Below are 23,774 nucleotides of genomic sequence, written 5' to 3' on the forward strand. Positions count from 1 at the left end.
AGGGAGCAGGGTGAGGGGAGCTGCGTGTTTGGGAGAGGGAGAGGGAGAGGGAGCAGGGTGAGGGGAGCTGCGTGTGCCTGTACGTGAAGGAGGGAATGATAGTGCAGTTCAGACTTCCCTTTTTTAGTCCTAACAAAAGGTCAAGCATTCCATTTGCCCACCCAAAGAAGCTGGTAGAGAGTCAAGGGCTGTGTCTTTCGAGATCATTTTGCCCCGTACAAGCGAGATTTGATGGGAGAGCGCCCTGGCGTCGCCTGGCACAGTCCCACGCGTCTTACAAGGTTTCACTGTGTCCAGCACAGCATTGGCAAAAATCAGATGTGTTCTTGGCCACTCATTCATCGCTGTTGCCCCGCCCATGCCCCCCTGCCACTCATTCCACACATGCGCTCTCATCACTAATGTGCCTTTCCCCAAAATTCTGCCAGCAGCTAGGGATCTGAATCCGCCAGGGTCCCAGATAGGTTCATATAGAGCCACCCGCGTGGGAACTTTAACATTTTGACTTTGCTGATTAAAAAGCAACCCTTTCAGTATGAGGCTTTGATCCATTGGTGTGTTCACATTGCATCTGTTGTCATGAAACCATAATCAATTTTAATTTGCCTTGAATCACAAAGGCCCCTGTGACAATGATTCCCCCCCCAATCATCTTTGATCTTTTGCTTGTGACACATTTTTTTTTTTTAAAAAAACAACTAACTGTTTTGCTCGCTGTTCTGTTTTGTCTGTTTCTTGCATTCTTACCCATAGACATCGCAGTCTGCAAGGAGCGTCTGAAAAGGTTAACAGTAGGAGGTAGGCAAGAGTTGGTGGTTTTGCTGTTCAGCCAGTTATATTTTCGTTGTTTTCAGCTTTCTAAAATGTGTTTTTGTTTGGATCAAGTGAGACTAGTCAGGGGTGGGGGGGCGGTGGGGAAGCAGCGAGGGCTTGGTTTAAAAATAACGTAGATGTTTGGACAATTCTTGAATCTGATTTCAAGATCATCTTCTGCCGTGTGAGCTAACCCAGGATTGATTCCCTAAAATACAGACAGCTGGGAGGGAGAACTTTATATGCACTGGAAATTGATCGTTTTTCTTTGATTTTTTTGTAGAATCCCTACAGTGCAGGTCGAGGTCTTTTGGCCCATCGAGTCTGCACTGAGTATCCCACTCTGTCTCTGTAACCCTGCATTTCCCATGGCTAACCCACCTAGTCTGCACGTCCCTGGACACTACAGGACAATTTAACAATGGTCAATCCACCCTAACCCAATTTGGAAGCAATTGCTAATCTCAATCGATTGTCATTGAAACCCATCCAGGGGGTCATGAATATCCTTTAGGGAAGGAAATAGTCATAGAGTTGTACAGCATGGAAACAGACCCTTCAGTCCAACTTGGCCATGCTGATCACATATCCTAAATTAATCTAGTCACATTTGCCAGCATTTGGCCCATATCCCTCTAAACCCTTCCTGTTTATGTACCCATCCAGGGGCCTTTTAAATGTTGTCATTGTTCCAGCCTCCTCCACTTCCTCTGGCAGCTTGTTTTATAGACGCACCACCCTCTGCGTGAAAAAGTTGCCCCTCAGGTCCCTTTTAAATCTTTCTCCTCACCTTAAACCCTCTAGTTTTGGACTCCCCTACCCTGAGAAAAAGGCTTTGGCTATTTACCCTATCCACACCCCTCATGCCCTTATAAACTTCTATAAGGTCACCCCTCAGCCTCCAACGTTCCAGGGCAAATAGTTCTAGCCTCTCCCGGTAGTTCAAACCCTCCAACCCCGGCAACGTCCTTGTAAATCTTTTCCAAACCTTTTCCAAGTTTCACAACATCCTTCCTATAGCAGGGAGACCAGAATTGAATGCAGTATTCCAAAAGTGGCCGAAGCAATGTCCTGTAAAAGCCGCAGCATGACCTCCCAACTCCCATGCTGAATGTACTGACCAATAAAGGCAAGCATGCCAAACATCGCCTTCTCCACCCTCCGACTCCACTTTCAAGGAACTATAAACCTGCACCTCAGGGTCTCTAAAATCTACTGTATCAGCCCTTCTCAGCTAGTCTGACCTCCATGTAACTGCAGGCCCCCCACCAGCAATGTTGCTAGCTCCTGGCTGCCCTCTGAATTGGGCCCAGAAATCCCACTACAGCTCACATCCAGTTAAAGGGTTACTGGCCCTCGGTCAAATCCCAAGAGTGAATATTTTCTCAAATGAGAAAAATGGCCGCAGTCCTGTCAAGAGTGTCGCGACGTCTCCGATCTATAAACTGGTTGTGCTCTGTATTTTGGAGATTCAAATTTTTTTTTTGTGACTGACATTGTTTGGTGTGTCAAAATGCATAACAGATGTGAGCTTGGGACTGCAATCAGAAGGCACTGTAACAAATACAGATTTAGCTCAGTGAGAGAGGGCAAGCCAAAACATTTGACTGTTTTTAGAGAGCCTTTGCGCTTTGATGCTGCAGTGATCCAACCTCTCTCGAATTGTAGTTGTACAAACTCTGACAGCCGGTTGCAAACCCTCTTTCCAGAAGTGTAATTTTAATGGCTCTCTCTTTTTGTGCTTCCAAGAATGCCTTCAGCACCTCAAATCCTCCTCCAGCTCCCAAAAGGGTTAAGTTTTTCTCTTGTTGTGTGACTCCGTCCCCTCTGGATCTCTTGTCTAGATCTGTTGCTGTATCTGTCTATCCATGCTGTGCTGTTCATCTGTGTCATATTGTGTATGTCGAGCTGAAAAGCATCTCATCCCCATATCCACGTAGTCAGCAAGACATGGAATGCAAATGGGGGAAGAGATTAGGGAACTGATCAGCCATCTGGTTGGTTGCCTTTTCTGGGCATAAGGCTACAAATGCATGTGTGTCCCAAATAGGGATTTTCAAACCAAAAAGTCAGCATTTCCACTGAATCTCGGTGTGATCGTGAAAACAGCAACGTATGTCATCGCAACTGCACCAGGGAACGTCAAAACGTCTGTTTCACAATTGTCAAAATAGTCCGTCAGCATCTTTTCCAAACTCCCAGAAGTCTTCAGAAAGCAAAAGCTCACGTGAAGAATGACCAGTTTTATGTTCCTTTCCCCTCCTGTGACACGAAAAGCAAAGCTTTGCATGCAGTCTACAGACTCGCCCAGGCCAGCTAAAGACTGCCCTCCACGCCCTCTGTTTAGACACTTGGAATCCAAGGTGGTGGCATTGAAGGAGCAGGCCAGATTAGTTGTCAAGCACCCTAACTATTGCACAGAGCTCCGGAAGTTAGCTGTACCAAAACTAGCCCTGATGACACCTCTGTTAATCTTTTTGTTTAATAATTGATCGTCCCAGTGAATTTCTCATTAAGTAGTTTCTTAATCTCAGTCATTAAGATGGTCCAGAGATGTCCAAGATTTTGTGTTCTCTCTCTCGCTCTCTCGCTCTCTCGCTCTCTCTCTCTCTCTCTCTCTCTCTCATGTTTTGTTTCTTCGTTCTCTGTTGAGTTTGCCAATTATGTCGTATCCATTTAGACTTCCCGTGTTGTGTTGCCCATCGGGCTGCAAAGCCGTGTAGCTGGCTTCAGGTTCCAAAACCTTAGCTGTCGTTGAGTGCGTCCAGTCGAGCCAGTTGCTTTTTCTCCCCCCTGCCCGTTGTCGTATCACGTTGATATGTGCACAATTTTCAATGACCAACCAGCTGGTTAGTGTGGGACTGGTCACGTCTGTCGAGCCCCGGTTCAGCTCTGAGCTGCGGCTTCAGTAGTATTTGAGACCCACGTCCGGGTGCAGATGCGGTGGGTGACCTTTAATTGATTTTCACTTTAAAACCAGCGGAGTGGAAAATTTGCCAGGTTTCTCGAGGATTTGAATTGAGCGGCTGCCTGACCAAGCACCTGCCTGGTGTGGGTGGCCTAATGCATTGCAATAGCTTGTTTAGAATTGGAGCCATGTTTATTTCTGTACAGCAAGCGCTGCATTGGCCCAGAAGTTGCAGAACAAACTGTTCTGTTAGTTGTAGGTGGAATAACAGAAAAGATCTAGTTTTTGAATGATGTCCGCCGTCCGCCCTGTGTTTACAGGGTTCTCTTCTTTTTTTTGTTTAAATCCCATACCCTCCCCAAATAGAAACTTTTACATAATGTTTGGATCGTAGGTGTTGCTCCTGTGAGGACGATTTGTTTAATTGAAATCGGGGTTCAGGGAGGTGAGGGGTCGAATCGTTGTAAATACATCACGAAATGCAGTCTGGATTTGGCCGAGTTACTGCACTAATCGCTGGGTTGCACGTGTCTGCTTGGCTCCAAACCATTCACCATTGAGCAAGGGCACTGAAAACAGAGCTTGCCGTGTATTTCCCTTGTGCATGTTTGGTGTGTTCGTCCGTCCGCTCTGCACAAGCTGGTTGTGCCCGTTTCTACTAGAGCGCGGGTGTTGCAGTAAAACTGATGTTGAGTGCTAAAAATTAACTTCTCCTGTTCTTTTTTGTCCCTCCTCACGCTCCTCTTTGTCTCCAATTGTGTACACTATATCCTTTTTCATTCCCCCATCTCCTTATGGTTCTTGCTCTTTTCTGCTCAAATCAAAATTGGCAAATTGGACATCCATTCTCTTTGTTCGATATCGTCTCTGGTCCCCTTTCTGTGTCCCTCGGTGTGTGGCTGCCTACACAATACTCTCTTTAAAATTCACGCTTATGGGATTGTTTTGTTTCTGTCGTGTTCCCACTTGCTTCTTTTCCCGACCTATCGATATCTCGCTGCACCAATCTGGTGTTGCCTCCATCCCCCCAACCCCTTCATCTGTCTCTTCCCATTTCACCCACTCGTGCTGTCTGTGCATTACGCTACCCCATTGGCGCTTTGCCCCCTCGTTGTCCGATCTCGTGGACACAATTGTGCAGCATTTTACGGCCTGGACGAGTCAGACCTGGACAAAGTCTTCCACTTGCCAACCACCACCTTCATCGGTGGCAACGAAACTGCCCTTCCTCTCCGGGAGATCATTCGGAGGATGGAGGTAGGTCTTAGGCAGGCGAGACCGGCGAAAGGTGCCCCCTTTTCAAAAGGGAAGACCGTTTTCGATTCAAACACTGGGAATGCTTGAGAATTCGTGGACAGAGAGAGAGAAAAACAGACTGAGCGTTTTGAGTCCTATTTGAATCTTCTTCGGAACTCTGATGAAGAGTCATAGCAGACCCGAGACATTAACTCTCCTTCTGTCTGCACAGACGCTGTCACGCTTGCTCTGGCAATTCTCGGTGTTTGTTTCGGATCTCCAGCATCCGCGATATTTCGCTGTTGATTCGTGAATTTTTTTTTTGGTTCTTGTTCTTTCTGAGACGCTGCAAACTTCGTTGATGGGAAAAGCCACTCCAATATTTGTATTGTACATTTTCTGGGTTTGAAATCTTTATTTGCGTGATTGCCCTTATAATTGATCCGAATGCCTCAGTTGGTCATTTTGGGAGACGGGCAAGAGGGGTGTTAAGAGTCCATCACGTAGCTGTGGGTCTGGAGTCACGTATAGGCCAGACTGGAGAAGGATGGCTTGCTTCCTTCTCAAAGATGTGTCCAGGGACATCGCCATGCCACCACTTCCCTGCATCTTTCATCCTCTGTTTGCATATTTGCAAGGTTTCTCCACTCAGCAGATGCAGTGTTCAGGCTGCTTGGGCATCCCAAACTGAGGCACTGCTCATCATAACAGGGGCACTGGCAGCTGAAGAATTGAGACACTGAAGGCCATCAATGTCAGCAGGCTCGTATTCAATGACGACCTCATGGCCCGCTGTATCCCCCACTCCACCATTGCCATCAAACCAGGGGATCAACCCTGAATCAACGGAGAGCGCAGGAGGGCATGCCAGGAGCATAGGACCATAGCTGAAGATGAGGTGCCAAGTTGGTGAAGCCACCAAACAGGACTACTTGCACACCAAACAGCAAGTGATAGAGCTAAGCAATCCCACAACTAACGGATCAGATCTAAGCTCTGCAGTCCTGCCACATCCAGACGTGAATGGTGGGGGACAATTAAACAACTCACTGGAGGAGGAGGAGGCTCCACAAATATCCCCATCCTCAATGATGGAAGAGCCCAGCACATCAGTGCAAAAGATGATTGCTGCGAACACTTCAGCCTTTTCAGCCAGAGGTGCCGAGTGGATGATTCATCTTGGCCTCCTCCAGTGGTCCCCAGCAATACAGATACCAGTCTCCAGTCAATTTGATTCACTCCACGTGATCTCAAGAAACGGTTGGAGGCACCAGATACTGCAAAGGCTATGGGGCCTGACAACATTTGGCAATAGAACTGAAGACTTGTGCTCCAGAACTTGCCGCACCCCTAGCCAAGCTGTTCCAGTACAGTTACAACACTAGTATCTACCTGGCAATATGGAAAATTGCCCAGGTATGTCTTGTACGTTAAAAGCAGGACAAATCCAACCCAGCCAATCAGTCCCAAACCCATCAGTCTACTCTTGATCAGCGCCTACTCAGCAATAACCTGCTCAATGACCCCCCCCCTGCCCGTTTTGGGTTCTGCCAGGGCCACTCAGCTCCTGACCTCATTACAGCCTTGGTTCAAACATGGACAAAAGAGCTGAATTCCAGAGGTGAGGTGAGAGTGACAGCCCTTGATATCAAGGCTGCATTCGATCGAGTGTGGCATCAAGGAGCCCTAGCCTAACTGAAAAAAAAGGGGATTGTGGGGGAAACTCTCCAGTAGTTAGTGTGGGAAGATGGTTTGTGGTTGTTGGAGGGCAGTCATCTCAGCTCCAGGAGTTCCTCAGAGTAGTGGCTGCTTCATCAATGACCATCCCTCCATCGTAAGGTCAGAAGTGGGGATGTTCGCCAATGATTGCACTATGTTCAGCTCCATTTGCAACTCCTCAGATACTGAACAATTCATGTTCAAATGCAACAAGATCTGTACAAATCCAGGTTTGGGCTGACAAGTGGCAAGTGACCTTTGTGCCACACAAATGCCAGGCAATGACAGTCTCCAATAAAAGAGTCTAACCAATTCTCCTTGAAATTCATTATCAACATCCTGGGGGTTAGCACTGACCAGAAACTGAACTGAACCAGCCCATGTAAACACAGTGGTTGCAAGAGCAGGTCAGAGGCTGGGAATCCTGCAGCGAGTAACTCCCCTTGTGACTCTTCTGTTACCTCTTCCCCACTCTCCCCCCCACCCAACCCCCAAAAGCATATCCACCATGGACAAGGCATAAGTTAGGAGTGCGACGGAATACTCCACACTTGCTAGGATGGGGAGAAGCTCTGAAAACACTTAAGCTTCACATCAGCCATTTTGTCAGCAACCTAACCACCGCCTTCAACGTTTGCTTCCTCCACCACCGACGCTCAGTAACAGCAGTGTGTACCATCTACAAGATGCACTGTAGCATCTCACCAAGGCCCCTGAGACAGCACCTTGCAAACCCATGACCCACTTTCATCCAGAAGGACAAGGGGCAGCAGGTACATGGGAACACCACCCCCTGCAAGTTCAACCCTCCGAGCCCCTCACCGTCCCCGACTTGGAAATATATCGGCCGTTCCTTCAGTGTTGCTGGGTCAGAATCCTGGAACTCCCTCCCTGAGGGCACTGTGTGGGGGTCTCTACATCACACAGACTGCAGCGGCTCACCCCCACCTTCTCAAGGGGGGCAAGTAGGGGGAATGGGGCAATAAATGCTGGTCCCAGCCAGCGACGCCCACATCCCATCGAAGAATACATTTTAAATTGTAGTAGTTACGTGTCACAGCCAATAAAGGTGCTGATCATTGCTTCATAATATTACCCTGGCAGTATTGGGCTAGTTCTTTTGACTGTGGCAAGTATGTCTGGACGTAATATTCCTGGTGAGCAGGAGGCTTGATACTAGGACATTGAGCAGCTTTCAGTGCGCGAATGGGGAGGAAAGAACTGCTATTTCATCTTTATTTTATCCCTCTTTGTGGCTTGTATTGCAACCTTCCCTTCCAATGTATGCTTGCAGCAGTCCATCATGTCACCCACACTGGGACCAGACTCCCAGTGAAGGGATAAATATCTTTATTGTGTCAAAATGAGGGTCTTGTGCATTCTTTTCGCACTCCCCGGAGTCTCTCGCTGCCGGGACGCTAACGCCATGGTGGATCGGCTTACTCTTTTTTTAAAAACCCACCTTGACTTTCCATTCTTGTTCCTTCCCCAGATGTCTTACTGCCAGCACATTGGAGTTGAGTTCATGTTCATCAACGACCTGGAGCAGTGTCAATGGATCAGGCAGAAGTTTGAGACCCCGAGCGCCATGCAGTTCACGAATGAAGAGAAACGCACCCTTTTGGCCAGGCTTGTCCGCTCCACCAGGTCGGTAACAGCAACAAATGGCGCACTCTGTAAAGATGGTGTACGTGCATTGATATGGTGCCTCCGGATTACCCGGAATTTTTCTGTAGCATTGTAATGTGTGAAGCGCTGCAGCTGATTTCCACAAGACAATGCAATTTGTGACCAAATTTTCTAGTATTGCGTGTTGCAACTGTTGACCCAGGGATTTATAAAACGTGGATGGCCCGCCTTTCCTTTGCCTGTCTTGTGAGGCTGCTATTCCTCATTGTGTGCGATGCAAAGAGTTTTTTTAAAAAAAAACAAAGCCACGTTGAGCGTTGTTGAGGGGGAAGGGACATTGCTGTTCCTCCTTTTTTCACCCCCATCTTGCACGTCAGGACACACACAGAATGCCAAATTTCAAAGGAAGCAACAATCTCTGCTGCACAACGAAGTCCAAAAGAAAAGACACAGTGCGTGGACATGTGCTCTGCTGGCAATCAACATTCCCTCTAATGTCTGCCAGTGCGAACGCATGGGCCAACGTACTCAGTTCCAGTTTCTCTACTTGCGAGTGCGTAGATACCTTGGAGTAGCACAGCATCTAGAGAAATTCAAGTGAATGTATTATGAACTATATGTGCCCATCAAGCATGCATGTGCCACAATGCATACCTGATAATCAGGAGCTTTCCACAAACAATGAACTCCAAACACACTCCACATTGTTCAGCAAGCGCTGTCCAATGGCGAATCCACTCACACACCCTTCTTCTCTGCGCATATCAATATTCCTGACTCCGGAAGTGAGTCTGGTCAACGTTCACCAGAATGCAGATCGAGAGCCCTTTATTACTGATCTACATTGGATCAGCTCAGATTTCCATTCTGATCAGAGGAGGGGCCAGGGTGTAGAAACAAAGCTTCTGCGCTGGATTGGTGAAATCCCTGTTCTAGAGAGAAGGGATTTTGAGTCACCACTGTAACCCAGTCTTTGAGTTTAGGGACTATTCACAATGATTGTTGCAGTATCTGGAGTAAAGCATTATAACCATATCAATTTCCTTAACCATCAGTTCATAATTATTATAAAGTAGAAGCACTGAACATTAGTGGTGCAGAAAACAGCAACTTGGTCTGTTAGCAGCAGCTGAATAGACCAGCTTCCAGCATTAGCCCTTCAGGTTCCAGCACTTGTGAAATGATTTGCAGGTTGCTGATCTGTGCCATCATCTCATTGGATCCCGGTCTCCCTTCTGATCCTTCTGCCGATAGCGCTGAGCTCTCTGCTGACAGGAATAACCTGTTCTCATCCATTCTATCCAGGCACCCCCTTTCCCAACTCACGCGCGCACACACTCTCTCACAATGCTGTACATCTCAATTGAATCCCCCTTGACTTCTGTTCCAAGGAGAACCCCTCCCGCCCATCCAGTCTACCCGTTGTGGGCAACTGCATTCTCTCTGTCATGAGGTGACTGGAGCTGCACACAGTTCCCTCCCACGCTCCCATTCCCACTACCTTCCACAAAAAAAACTTCCCTGCCCTCATGTTCTACACCTCAACAAACGGAGGAAAGCTGCCTTAACCATCTCATTGAGCTGTCCTGCCACCTTCAGGGATCTGTTAGCATTCACCCACAGGATGCCCCACTTCCTCTGTGTTCTCCCAAAATCATTTGCCTTGGTTTGATTTTTTTTTTTATAAAAAAAATTTGTTCATGGGACGTGGATGTCGCTTGCCAGGCCAGCATTTATTGCCCATTGCTAATTGCCCAGAGGGCTGTTCAGACGCAAGCACATTGCTGTGGGTTTGGAGTCACGTGTAGGCCAGCCCATGTAAGGACGGCAGTTTCCTGACCATCGACAATGGATTCATGGTCATCATTAGACTCTTCAGATTTGTTTTCAAGTCAATCCCACCACAGCAGATGGTGGAATTTTGAACCCAGGTCCCCAGAACATCTATCTGGGTCTCGGGGTTAACCGTCCAGGATTAATACCTCTCGGCTATCGTCTCCCCATATCTACCCAAATGCAAAATCTCGCTCTTAATTGGTGCACATTACAGTGGTACCAGGAGGAGTGAGTGGAGATGATCCACAGGTTTTTGTCCATGTGGATATGTCAGGGCTACAAGTGTGTGAGTGTTACAATTGGTCGAGTCGCTCCTGCTTGGCTTTTATGTGGTTTCACGAAGCCAGATTGCGCTGGAATTGATTAACGCTTTGCTCCCGGTTTAGGATTCAAGAGTTTGTAAGACTTGTGCCTCATTTTCTCTTGCGTTTTGCTGCCAGGTTTGAGGAGTTTCTGCAGAGGAAGTGGTCATCTGAGAAGCGCTTTGGTCTGGAAGGCTGTGAGGTGCTGATCCCAGCACTGAAGACCATCATCGACAAGTCGAGTGAGAATGGCGTGGACAATGTTATCATGGGCATGCCTCACAGGTAATGCTACAGGCTGGCTGGCAAGAACTTCCTGTTTCCTTTTCCCCTCTGCTACCTCCAGCTCATTGGGCACACAAGCCATCGCCGAGCTGTAGATGGGCAAAGAACCAGTTGTGTATGGTTTCTTCACTTTGGGAATTGTGACCGTCCCTACATAAGGTGCAGAGGGCAAACAGCACAGAAACCAGGCATTCGGTCCAGCCAGTCCTCTGCCCAAGCCTCCTTCACCCCCTTCTTTGAACCCACCACTCTAACCCCTATCCCCCTCCTCTCCCTCATGTACTTGTCTCTCTTCCTCTCAAATACATCAATACGATTCACTTCAGCCAATGGGAGTCAGTTCCACGTTCTGCTCCAGGGACTGGGGTTCCTTCAGGAATTCTCATAGAATCTCTACAGTGTGGAAACAGACCCTTTGGCCCAACGAGTCCACACCGACCCTCCGAGCACCCCAACCCACCACCCTATAACCCACCTGGACACTATGGGGCAATTTAGCATGGCCAATGCACCTAGCCTGCATACCTTTGGACTATGGGAGGAAACCAGAGCACCTGGCGGAAATCCACGTGTGTAAACTCCACATGGACAGTCCCCCCAGGGTGGAATCGAACCCGGGTTCCTGGCGCTGTGAGGCAGCAGTGCTAACCACTGAGCCACCGTGCCGCCCAATTCCCAATGGGATTTCTGAAGTTGATAGCTTCTGGTTCTGCTTTTCCTCAATAAGAGGTAATATTCTTTCTTGTATCCACTCCATTGCAAACCTTTCAGAATTTTAAACACCTCTATTAGATCACCCCTCAGTCTTCATTTTCCAGTCCGTCAATCCTCTCCCAATATCCATACTGTCACGTTGCTGATATTATCCTTCTACATCTCTGCATCCTCTCCACTATTTCTTTATCCTTTTAGTGTAATGGGGCAACCAGATCTGCACACGGTATCTAAATGCAGTCTGAGCAAGATTTGATGCTTATTAACATAACCTCCTGAGTTCTCAGTCTGTCCATCCAAAAATGAAGCCTCATGCTGCGCTTGCTCTTCTATTAATATGAGGTGCAACGTCTTAGTGATTGATGTGTTTGTTTCTCTTGTTGTTTTTTCTGTACCCTACCTAGACTAAAGCCTCTAAATAATCGTGACCTTCCCAGCAAAATGGGCAACCTTGCATTTATCTCTTTCGCAAGTCATTGACTAAATATTTGTCCAATTTGCAAATTTCCATGTCCTCCTGTGAGTTTGTGGCATGTCTCCCTGGTATCTGTTAATGATAGTTGCACTGTTCAGTCATTGTCATCTTAATCACAGACATAATACTACTTCTTGGGGAATTGGCAAATATACACTCAGCTTCCTGTTCATCTGCGCACTTAATATTTGAATATGGGTGTGCCCTAACTGCATTTTTTTTAAAAAATAAAACCAACAAGATCTATGTTCTCTTATTGATTTTGCACAGTAATACTCTGTGAAAGATGCAAACTGGCTCAACAGCTTGTTATAGGCCAGACCAGACCCTCAGAACATATTAAGAAAGTAGCCTAGGCCCTAACTTTACTTTACTTTTATTTTCAAGGTAAATGTGAGGTGCTGTGTTCCAGATGCAAAACAGTTTATTCCAACATTCTGGTTAAAATACAACAAAAGAAAGAGGAACTTGGAATAACTTAACTTTATTGGAAAATTTAACGAAACAGTAGAACAGTAGCTATTAACTGTTCCAGTATAGTAACATCCCATAAATGCACCCTGTGGCAAATTCAAAAACAGATTTTTGTTTCGCATACAATCCAGCAGCCTAGGAAGAAAGCGCCCAGCTTTTGATTGTATTCAAGAGAGGGGAAGAAAAGCTTCCATTTCTTGAAGACCCCAACATCAACTGCTGAAAGCTAAAACTGAAAACTCAAAATCCGTGAGAGGGAGCTTGACCACACCCGTTCAGGCTGCTTCTACTGTTGCAGCTTCAAAAAAAAACACCGCAAGGCTTCACCAGGTGTTTATCTTCTCATAGACTGCTCGGTGCCTGTCTCCCAATCTCTGTCTCTAAAAGTAAGAGAAAGTAGCACCAGCTGAGAGTGCCAAGTGCAAGTACGTTATTCAGACTGTTCAACAGCAAAGAAATGTATAACTAATGTGGCTTTGTAAGTAATTCAGATCGCCCAGCTCCCTGTGAATTGGGGATATCATAGAACTTGACAGTACAAAAGAAGGCTGTACCAGCTCCTGAAAGAACTCCCCAGCTAGTCCCGCTCTCCGGCCCTATCTCCGTAGCCCTCTGAATGCATCCCTTTTCAAATATATATCCAGCTCTTGTGAACCTCCAGTGGAATCCACCTTCACCAGTCTCCCAGGCAGCGCATTCCAAATCCCAACAACTCTCCGAGGAAAGACCTTTCTCCTCACCTCACTTATTATGGTGTGTTACTTCTCCGTGGCAAGCTTTCCACCGTGATAATTCTGCATTTTTCTCAGCGGTGGAAGTGGCCAGACCTAGATTTAGAAAGTGGAACAGAATCAGATGTTAAAGTGCCATCAGAAAGCAACTGGGACCAGTTGGGATTATGGCGACAATCAGTTCGGGGCGAGAGAGAGAGAGAATAGCCTGCTGAAGCTGTGTTTGATTTAAGTGTGATGTTTGTATTTAAATTGAGTGGCTAGCCTTCCTACAATCTCTCCCCTTTAGAACTCGAGAACAGGTAAAGTGTAATTATTTAACTGGGTAACCCCTTATACCGCACCATCTACCTCTGGGATGTTAGATCGTGATGCAGGTTACTCGACAGTTTAAAATGAAGTTGGCATTTCTTGTTTCTCAGTGGTCGCTGAGCACTGTTGTGGTATTTTAAGGAAACCTACATGATTAAGGAGAGCTTGATAAACTCCTGTCTGTTCGAGCAGTGGCCCTGAGGAGTGGTGTGTGGTCGAAGGATGCTCTTAGCAACAGTGCAGCGAGAGGCAGTGAAAGAACACAGTGTCTGAAATAGCAGGAAGTGGCCCTGGAGGTCAAGGGGATAAACCATGACGCTGGGGCCTCTCGGCCTAATGCCGAGCGTTCTGACCTGCTTGGTGGACGCTATTTCGCAAGCCTCAGGCTGTCTGAGAAGCACTGACTTCGGGCATTTACTGATGGCAAGCCCTTGTCTGCTGATTGCTTCCCTTCTCTACATGCCGTAAGCATCCGATTTTTATTTTAGCGTGTCTTTCCCTTCTGCACAGGGGCCGTCTGAACGTGCTGGCTAATGTCATCAGGAAGGAACTGGAGCAGATATTTTGTCAGTTCGACTCAAAGTTGGAAGCTGCGGATGAGGTGAGTGTGTCCAACCTTGCACAGAGTCAGGAGGTTGGAAGGGGAGTGGATGACATTTCTGAGCAGTTTTTTTACATTTATGTTATGAACACAGCCCAGTACATCACGCAAGCCAACCTTCCGTCCATTGACTCCATCTACAATTCTCGCTGCCACAGGAAGGCAGCCAATATCATCAAAGACCCCTCCCCCACCCAGTTATAATCTCTTCCAACATCTTCCGTCAGGCAGAAGATACAAAAGCTTTAACACATGTACCAACAGGCTCAAGAACAGCTTCGTCCCTGCTGTTGTTAGACTTCTCAATGGACCTCTCAAGCTTTAAATTTAAATGTTGATCTGGCTGTTTCTCTGCAACTGTGATGTGGTATTCCTTGCTCTGATCTATCTCCCTAATGCACTTGCATGGTCTGATATGCCCATACTGCGCACACAAAACAAAACGTTTCACTGTACCTAGGTACATGCGATAAAAGTCAAATCAATTATTGTCTGTGTTTAACGGTATGCATCAAAGCTTTACGTTGCCTGCACATCACCCGACTCTGCGAAATTCTGTATCGGCAGGGCACCGGTGATGTGAAATACCATCTAGGGATGTACCACCGGCGTATTAATCGTGTAACAAACCGGAACATCACTCTCTCTCTGGTGGCGAACCCCTCTCACTTGGAGGCCGTCGACCCTGTCGTACAAGGCAAGACCAAAGCCGAACAGTTTTACCTTAGTGACACTGAAGGCAAGAAGGTGAGTTATCGGCTTGTTTTTCTACACATCGTGGGTTTCCCCCGAACAAACCGTTCTTTGAGAGCAGCCTGGTAAAGCAGGAGGGGACGAAGATATCCCACCAGTACGATGCAAATGCTCTTTCGAGGAACCTTTCCTATAGCACTCCCCTGCAAGAGTTTGGGATGTGTTGCGTGACGTACTCTGACACGTTGGTCTTTCTCCCCCCTCCTGCCACCCGAATCTCTCTAACCTTTCCTCTCTACACTGTCTTAAAGATGACTATCATTTACGTGGCGTTTCAGATTGTGGTGGCGGGGCGGGGAGCGGTGTCACAATTTTAACATCCCTGTTCTTGTCATCCCGAGCGTAGGCTGACGTTCTGAGGAAACCGGTTCGATTCCCACCCCCCACTTACTGCTGGGCCTACTAGGGGTGTTTCCGTCACTTTGCTGTGGGTCTGGAGTCACGTGTAGTAGGCCCTGACTGAGTAAGGGCGGCAGAGTTCCTTGCGAAGGACGTCCGTGAACCAGCTGGGCTTTTACGACAGTCAGTCGATTGTCAGAGGCTGAGGGGGTGACCTTTATAGAGGTTTATAAAATCATGAGGGGACATAGATAGGGTGAATAGACAAGGTCTTTTCCCCCAGAGTAGGGGAGCCCAGAAGTAGAGGGGCATAGGTTTAAGGTGAGACGGTAAAGATTTAAAAAGGGACCTGACGGGGGCGACTTTTTCACACAGGGCAGTGCGTTAATGGAACAAGCTGCCAGAGGAAGTGGTGGAGGCTGGTACAATTCCAACATTTTAAGAGGCATCTGGATGGGTACATGGATAGGAAGGGTTTAGAGGGAAATGGGCCAAATGCTGGCAAGTGGGACTAGGTCAGATTGGAGTGTCTGGTCAACATGGACGTGTTGGACCGAAGAGTTGTCCAACACAGAAACAGACCCTATAACTCTATGAACTTGAATCCTTCTAATGTTACTGGGCTTCAAACCCCACAGGACGGGGTTTATAGTTTTGCAGTTCCAACTATCATTGGCTGAGGCATCAAGGCACACAGAAGAATGCCAAATTTCAAACTGTCCCAGCAATTTCTACTGCAGGAGAAACTCCTCCCACTTTTGTAGCATCTTTTGACATCCTGTGCCATTTCTGTGCACAGTCCAGTGAAATGATGGGAGCATTGTCGTACAGTCGCTCCCATTTGCTTAACTTTTTGCGGTGAAGATTAAGTTCCAAGATTTCGGGGAGGTCATTCTGTTTGTGATGAAAATCTGGCACGTGGGATGTTCATGGGCTAAATCTTGACCAGTATTTATTTTTTTTTTGGCTTTTTGCAGGTCATGTCCATTCTTTTGCACGGCGATGCTGCGTTTGCGGGACAGGGAATAGTCTACGAAACCTTCCATCTCAGTGACCTGCCTTCATACACCACCCACGGGACAATCCACGTGGTGGTCAATAACCAGGTACAGTGACCTTGAGGAACTGTGAGTTATATACTTTCACTCCCCAGCATGGTGACGACAAGTTGGTTGTCTGACACCGCCCCCCCCCCACGTCAGAAACGAGACCTGGTTTCTCACGTGAAAACGGGGTCCTGTCACAATTCAACCGGGCAAGTGCTTGAAAGTGTCTCAGTTGGACTGTGTTGCTGAAGTGTCCCAGTAAAGGAGACGGTGTCTGAAAGATTAAATCTTTGGACTCTGCATAACCTCCTGCCTCGGCAAGTCTTTACTCTGTCGCGCAACTCCTCCCGCCCGCCCCCAGGGCTTCCTCCTGGATAGAGGAAGAGTCTCCATGAAGACAGGGACAAATTCTGTTTAACTCGAGCTTGTTCTCGGAACCAGCTGCTGTCCTCTGAGATGATCTCTTCGGCGCCCAGAAGCGGTGAACCTGGGTTCAAGTTGCGGGGGAGGTACACCACTAGCTCAGACCTGTGCCCTATCGCTGTGGTTTCTGTGGCAGCAGACGGGCAGGGTATAGGGGGCAAAGTTAGCTGTGAGGGCCCTTTGTTCCCAGAGAGACATTGAAACAACAGCTCTGATCCTTTCTCATTAGAATGTGTACCACCAGTGCTCGCTTGCAAAATCAAACCAATGCATCCACTGCTAGATGAGATTGGATCGGTTGGCAGCGCTTGCCGAACAGTCTTGAATGCGCTCATAGCTGCATTGGCAATCAGTTGAGCCTGTAATGTGGCTCCTTTATTCTTGAAGCAATATATGTTAACGTGGCAGGGCCCCATTCCCTGCAAGCAAAAGGGATAAGTTCAAGAGTGACACCTCTTTCTGAATTATCCAGGACCGAGGCGAGCCTGGGTGTTATCTCCGTGACAATGCCTCGGCCAATCAGCACCCTTTCCTCCAGGAGTATAAATTGTTGTGATTGATCAGTTTGAAATTTGGCACTCTTGCCTGGTGTCCTGAGGAGCGCAAGATGAACAGCTCCAGTAACACTGCTTTCTTTCCATTGATAGATTAGAGGCAGAGAAAGGGGGTGGCCATTTGGCCTGTCGTATTCGTGCCTAGCTCCATTTATGTGCCTCGGAGCCCTGCGATAGTCTTCGCTTCAGATAACAGTCCCCATTGTAAGCCTCGGTTGGCATATAGCGGGCTGAGATTGTGACCTTGGTAACGTAGGCATTGCCAGGCAGTCAATTCTGCCCCTCATTCTCTCACCAGATCGGGTTCACGACCGATCCCCGGGTGGCCCGCTCCTCTCCATACCCGACGGACGTGGCCCGCGTTGTCAATGCCCCCATCTTCCATGTGAATGGCGATGATCCCGAGGCGGTGATGTATGTGTGTAACGTGGCTGCAGAGTGGAGGAGCACTTTCCACAAGGATGTGGTGGTGGATTTGGTAGGTGGCTCCACCGGGTTCAAGGGCAGCTCGTGTGGTTGCCTGTGTTTTTCTGCTTTCTGAAATGCACGGGGGGTCTCTGGGCGTAATCACACACCGAATGCATCCCCCCCCGCCCTCCACCGATGTGGGGTGGGGTAGAGGCTCTTTGGTGGATCCCATCCAACAAACCCCACTGACAGGGATCCCATAGAATACACCCTCTGCTCTCCGTTTCTTTAGCAACGTCAGGAAATTCGTCTTCAACCCACTCTGTCATAGAGTCATTCAGCACGGAAACAGACCCTTCGATCTAACCGTAATCCCAAACTAAACTAGTCCCACCTGCCTGCGCCTGGCCCATATCCCTCCAAACCTTTCCTATTCATGTACTTATCTAAATGCTTTTCAAACGGTGTACCGCATCCACCACTTCCTCTGGAAGTTCATTCCGTGCATGAACCACTGTTCTTTCAAAAAAAAAATTGCCTCTCATGTCTTTTAAATCTTTCTCCTCTCGTCTTAAAAGTATGCCGCCTCGTCTTGAAATCACCCCACCCTAGGAAAAAGACATCTGGTATTCACTTTACCTATGTCCCTCACAATTTTATAACCCTCTATAAGGTTGTCTCTCAACCTCCTACCCTTCAGCGAAAAAAGAAGCCACAGCCTCTCTTTATAACTCAAACCCTCCATTCCTGGCAACATCCTAGTAAATCTTTTCTGAACCCTCTCCAGCTTAATAATATCCATCTTATAACTGTGCAGCCAGAACCGGACACAGTACTCCAGAAGAGGCAGAGTGGGCACGTAAGAAATAGATGCAGGAGTGGTCCATTCGGCCCCTCATGTCTGCTGCACCATTTGATACAGTCACGGCTGACCTTGAGCTTCTAACTCCACTCTCCAGCCTGCTCCCTGCTTCCCCCCCCCACCACCGCTGCCGCCACCACCACCACACCCTCACTTCTAGAGAGGTGGTTCCCCCTTGTGGGAGAGTCTAGGACCAGAGGGTGTAATCTCAGAATAAGGGGTCACCCATTGAAGACAGGGCTGAGGAGGAATTTCTTCTCTTCGAGGAGAGTGAATCTGTGGAATTCTTTACTGCAGAGGGCTGTCAAGTTTGCGTCATTAAAGCAGAGAGGGACAGATTTTTTAATGAGGAAGGGGATTTGAGCGTTATGGGCAAAAAGAAGCAAAGTCGGATTTAAGGATGATCAGATCAACCATTGAAGGGCAGAGCAGACTCAATGGGCTGAATGGCCTACTTCTGTTTGAAATGTCGTGGTCATAAAACCACATTTTAAGTGAAAAGTATTTTAAGTGAAATAACCTCTCCACATCTCCTCCTGTCAAGTCCCTCAAAAAATCCTGTATGTTTCACTAAGGTCGCCTCTCATTCCTCTAAATGAATACAGGGCCCGACCTACTCAACCTCTCCTCGTAAGACAGTCCCTCCGTACCCGGGATCAGCCGAGTGAACCTACTCTGAGCTGCCTCCGATGGCCAGTCTATCTTTCCTTAGATATGGGGCCCCATTCACAGTATTTGAGCTGTGGTCTCACTAGTGCATTGTACAGTTTTGGCAAAACCTCCCTGTTTTTATACTCCATTCCCTTTGAAATAAAGGCTAACATTCCATCTGATTCCCTATTCCCCTCTGATCTTGGACGCTGGCTTTTTATGATTCATAGACGAGGACTCCCAAATTCAGCTTCAGCTTTCTGCAGTCTTTCTCCGTTTAAATAGTACTCCGCTTTAGTTGTCTTCCTGCCAAAGTAAATGAACTCTCATCTGCCCACATTCTATTCCATCCGCCAAGTATTTGCCCAGAAGGGCACAAGGAGGGAGAACATCAGTGTCCCACAAGCAGAGGTCTAACAAACCAGCAACTGAAGGAGTGTTGTTTTCGACTGTCCTTAACGGGGTCGGTCTGAGCCCGCTCTCTCTTTCCAGGTCTGTTATCGACGCAATGGCCACAACGAGATGGACGAGCCAATGTTCACGCAGCCCCTGATGTACAAGCAGATCAAGAAACAGAAGGCCGTGCTGAAGAAGTACGCAGAGAAGCTCATCGTTGAGGGAGTGGTGACTCAACAAGAGTTTGAGGTTTGGAGAACTTTTCAGTTTCCTCTCGAATGTTGATTCCTACAGGAGCACAGTCACATGACACCCTGGACTCCTCATCCAGCTCCCATCCCCCGTACATTTATTTCCATCCATCCGATTTTCTTCTGTAATCCTTCATTGTCTCTGCTTCCACTGTCCCAATGAACAGCGAGTTCCTGCTCGCTGCAGCTAAAATGTTCCTCCTCTCACATCCACTGCCCTGAAGTCCCTGCCCAAATCCTTCAATCTGTGCTCACCCCACCACATCCCTTGTTGAAGAGATTGGCTTCTCTTTGTCTACCTTATCTAAACTTCTCGTAATCTTGTATCACGACCCCTCTCCAAATCTCCTTTCCTTCAAGGAGGACAGTCCCAGCTTCTACAATCTAACCCAGTCACTAAAATCCCTGGGACTGTTCCGGTTAATCTTCCTCCACACCCTCGCGCCTTTGCTAAAATGTGGTGGGGTCTAGAGCTGCTTGCAGCTTCTGCCAAATCCTGACCGACCAGGTTGCCTGAGGTCATCTCTGGTGGATTGAGGAAAGAGGTAGACATTTTGAGGGACCCTTGCAGAAGAATTGTGACAGAGACAGAGAAACTGGGAGCATGGAGTGGAGTCTTTACAGGAAGCAGGGTTTGAGGATGTACAGTTCAGGTAACAGTGGGAGTTGCCAGGGTTTGTAGTATATATCGGTGGCCAGCCTATCCCCAGAAATAGGAACAGTTGTCAAGGGAACAGCAGCTAAGTGGTTAGCGCTGCTGCCTCACAATGCCAGGGACCAAGGGACCAAGGTTCCAATCAACTCTCGGGCAACTGTCTGTGTGGAGATCTCCCCCATGCCTGTGCAGGTTAGGGTGGATTGGCTATGCTAAGTTGCCCGTAGTGTCCAGGGATGTTCAGGCTGGGTGGGTTAGCCCTGGGAAATACAAGGTTACAAAGAGTGGGAGTGGGTCTGGGTGGGATGCTCTTCAGAGAGCCGGTGTAGGCTTGATGGGCCAAATGGCCTGCCTGCACACTGTAGACATTCCCTGATTCTGTGAAAGCAAGGGAGGAGTTAGAGATGGACCAGGTGAAGCAGAGAGTAACGAGAAAATCAGAAGCGAAATTGAGGAACTTTTCCTAATTCCAGGCGAGAGAGAGAGGCAGCATCGATGATATCATCGATGTACCGAAAAAAGAGAGTGTGGGCAGTGACCCCAGTCAGACTGGAACAAGGAATGTTCCACAGACTCTACAAAGAGAAGGGCAAAACTGGGGGCCTCAGGGGTAACCCTTTGATCTGAAGAAAGAGAGAGGAGCTTAAGGAGAAGGTGTTCAAAAATATGCGCCTTCGTTCTTGTTTCCTCTACGAGGTGGAAACAGCTTCCCCCTGTGAGCCTGCTCACGGTTTTGGAACATTCTATCAAATCTCCTCTTGCCGTCCTTTCTGAGGAGATCAGTCCCAACTTCTGATCTATTCTCATCCCTGAGGATTCTCCTTCCTGGAACTGTTGTTGCGAATGGTTGGTCCTGGAGCCAGTCTCTCTAGTTTGTTGTTTTTCCTCTGTGGTAACCCTTCAGCCAATACAAATGGTCTTGATAACCAAGCATCTCCCTTCCCCGCCACCCCACTGCAGTACTTGTTTAGAATTTGTGCATTCTTGCATGTGTGCCCTGATAAGTGCAGGGTTCAAGGTTTCACCGACGTTCTGATATTTGTAAAGTCACTGTGGTGAGGAACTACTCATTGGCTGACATCCATGTGCTTTGAACCGTTGAGTAAATCTTTGCTGCGTCATTTGTTTGCGTTTAGGGCAACACGCACTGCGCATCAGGGAGCCGGGTTCATGGCGCGTGTTTGAGACGCGGTTGCCGAGTCCAGCAGGGGGAGGGGGGGTGGGGTTTGCGGCAGATTGGGCGTTTTGAGCTGATGCTTCCTGTTTCTGAAGGTGTGTGTGTGCGTTCCCGTCTCTCCAGGCTGAAATGTCCAAGTACGACAAGATCTGCGAGGAGGCCTACGCCCGATCCAAGGATGAGAAAATCATGCATATTAAGCACTGGCTCGACTCGCCATGGCCTGGTGAGTGCTCTTGTGGGCCGAGGCGAGGCGTTGACCCATGGCAGGGGGGCCAGCAGTGGGTGAGGGTTAGGTTTGTGCCAGGGCTGGTGAGCGTTACAGTACAACTCGAGCCGGGTGCCTGCCCGCCTGCGGAAATGTGAAAGCAATGCTGGCATTTAGCTTCCCAGCCGTAGTTGGTGATGGTGGGTGCCCAGGATGGGGTGAGGAGGTGGCAGTGAGGGCAAATTCCGTAATTAGCAGTGTTGGGGGCTGTTGGCACAGACTGCCCCCTGGAAGACGGGCAGTGAGCAAGCTGACACCAGGGGAGCTCGGCGGGAGAGGACGGGGGGGTGTAGGACGGTTCGTTCAGGGTGCTGGGTGAACGGCCTTATTTTGGGCCCCCCCCCACAATATTGGGGGAGGGTCTTCCGCGCGTGCGCCCTATTGCTTCACTTCTGCTTCCACCCCCCTCCCCCCACTCCCTGTTCCCGCCTGCAGGTTTCTTCACCCTCGACGGGCAGCCGAAAAGCATGAAGTGCCCCTCTACGGGTCTGAGCGAGGAGACGCTGGCACATATCGGGAACGTGGCCAGCTCCGTACCAGTCGAGGACTTCACCATTCACGGAGGTAGATCGGAGCTCGGTTGGTGAGGCTTCCAGTCACCACCAGCAAACACGGCTGCGTGGCCCACACCGGTATTTTTGAGCGTCATCGGTGTGTGGGGTGAGGTGGTTTTGGGGGTTTAGAAAACGGGGTGACTGTTGAGCCTGTCACTGCTTACCCCGCTCCATGAGACAGCCCCCGCCTTGTGCCCTGACCTCCTGCAGCCACTGATGGTGCCAACCTCCCAGCTAAACCTGAAGGAACAGCGAGCCTCGGGAAGCGTGGCCCGATTTCTGCAGGCAGTGCTCCTCGGGCCACTAAGCGGACTTTTCTAACTCCGGTCCTTGATATCTGGGCGAGTAGGTGTGGCCATGGCTGGCCAGGCAAATTCTTGCCCACTTGACTTTGTTTCATTTCAGATCCTATCCCTCCACTGTCCAGTCTGATTTGCCCTTAACCCATCAGTCATAGAGTCACGCAGCACAGAAGCAGACCCTTCGGCCCAACTTGTCCATGCCCACCATTTCCAAACTGAACTAGTCCCATTGGCCTGCGCTTGGCCCATATCCTTCTAAACCCTTCCTGACCACGTACCTGTCCAAATGCCTTTTAAATGTCATAACTGTACCCGTCTCCTCCACTTCCTCTGGCAGTTCGTTCCACAGACTGTGTCAGAAAGTTGCCCCTCCGCTCCCTTTTAAATCTTTCCCCCTCACCTTAAACCTATGCCCTCTAGTTTTGGACACCCCTTGCCTGTTGGTTTAGTAGCGTTTTACATTTAAACCCCTTCAGACCATTTCTCTGTGTCACTTCTTGCAGACTGCTTCCCATTTCTTTTGTACCCCATTCCCTCCCCCCCCCCCCCCCCCCCCCGCCCCAGCCCCCCATTTATTCCCTTATGCTTCTCAACTTCAACACTGCATCTTCTCCTTTGGCTTAATCTTCTTCTTGGGTGACCACATTCTTCCTGTTGCTCCTCATCCCCAATTGGACATCTCCCATAAGCTTGAACACAGAGTCCCCACTTAAAGTTGAGGCTGTGTTCCCGAGATATGGTGACTGAGAGTGAGTCGTGGACTTCCATAGGAGTCCATGTTAAAGTCAGAGTTGGATTCTTGCAGACAATTCTCGCCCAGAAAGAAATAACATTCCCACTCATACTGTACTATTGTGCATCCCTAGCTGAAATAACTTCAAAATAAAATACGTTATGAAATATATTTTAAAAAACGCAACATAATATTTAAAAATGCGCTGGCTGCGTTGTATTTTTAAACAGACCAAGCTCCATCTAGTGGAGATAGCAGGAACTGCAGATGCTGGAGAATCCAAGGTGCAGAGCTGGATGAACACAGCAGGCCAAGCAGCATCAGAGGAGCAGGAAGGCTGACGTTTCGGGCCTAGACCCTTCTTCAG

General features: G+C 48.5%; 1 protein-coding gene across 4 annotated transcripts in view; it reads left to right on the forward strand.

Moving 5' to 3' along the window:
* The window catches only part of LOC109922059 (2-oxoglutarate dehydrogenase complex component E1), an 80,330-nt gene that overhangs the window by 36,502 nt on the left and 20,054 nt on the right, over window positions 1-23,774 (forward strand). For 2 of the 4 annotated variants that reach the window (XM_048618745.1, XM_048618744.1), the window contains exons 5-15: window positions 754-798; window positions 4,863-4,978; window positions 8,169-8,323; window positions 10,582-10,728; window positions 13,945-14,035; window positions 14,603-14,782; window positions 16,105-16,233; window positions 17,449-17,628; window positions 19,564-19,716; window positions 21,674-21,776; window positions 22,254-22,382. In XM_048618745.1, coding sequence (XP_048474702.1) covers window positions 754-798; window positions 4,863-4,978; window positions 8,169-8,323; window positions 10,582-10,728; window positions 13,945-14,035; window positions 14,603-14,782; window positions 16,105-16,233; window positions 17,449-17,628; window positions 19,564-19,716; window positions 21,674-21,776; window positions 22,254-22,382 — 1,428 coding nt within the window. The remainder of the gene's footprint in view (window positions 1-753; window positions 799-4,862; window positions 4,979-8,168; window positions 8,324-10,581; window positions 10,729-13,944; window positions 14,036-14,602; window positions 14,783-16,104; window positions 16,234-17,448; window positions 17,629-19,563; window positions 19,717-21,673; window positions 21,777-22,253; window positions 22,383-23,774) is intronic. The other 2 variants (XM_048618747.1, XM_048618746.1) reach the window with 1 other exon arrangement.

The sequence above is a fragment of the Rhincodon typus genome, chromosome 40 (genome assembly GCF_021869965.1).
Source record: "Rhincodon typus isolate 14 chromosome 40, sRhiTyp1.1, whole genome shotgun sequence".
Lineage (NCBI taxonomy): Eukaryota > Metazoa > Chordata > Chondrichthyes > Orectolobiformes > Rhincodontidae > Rhincodon > Rhincodon typus.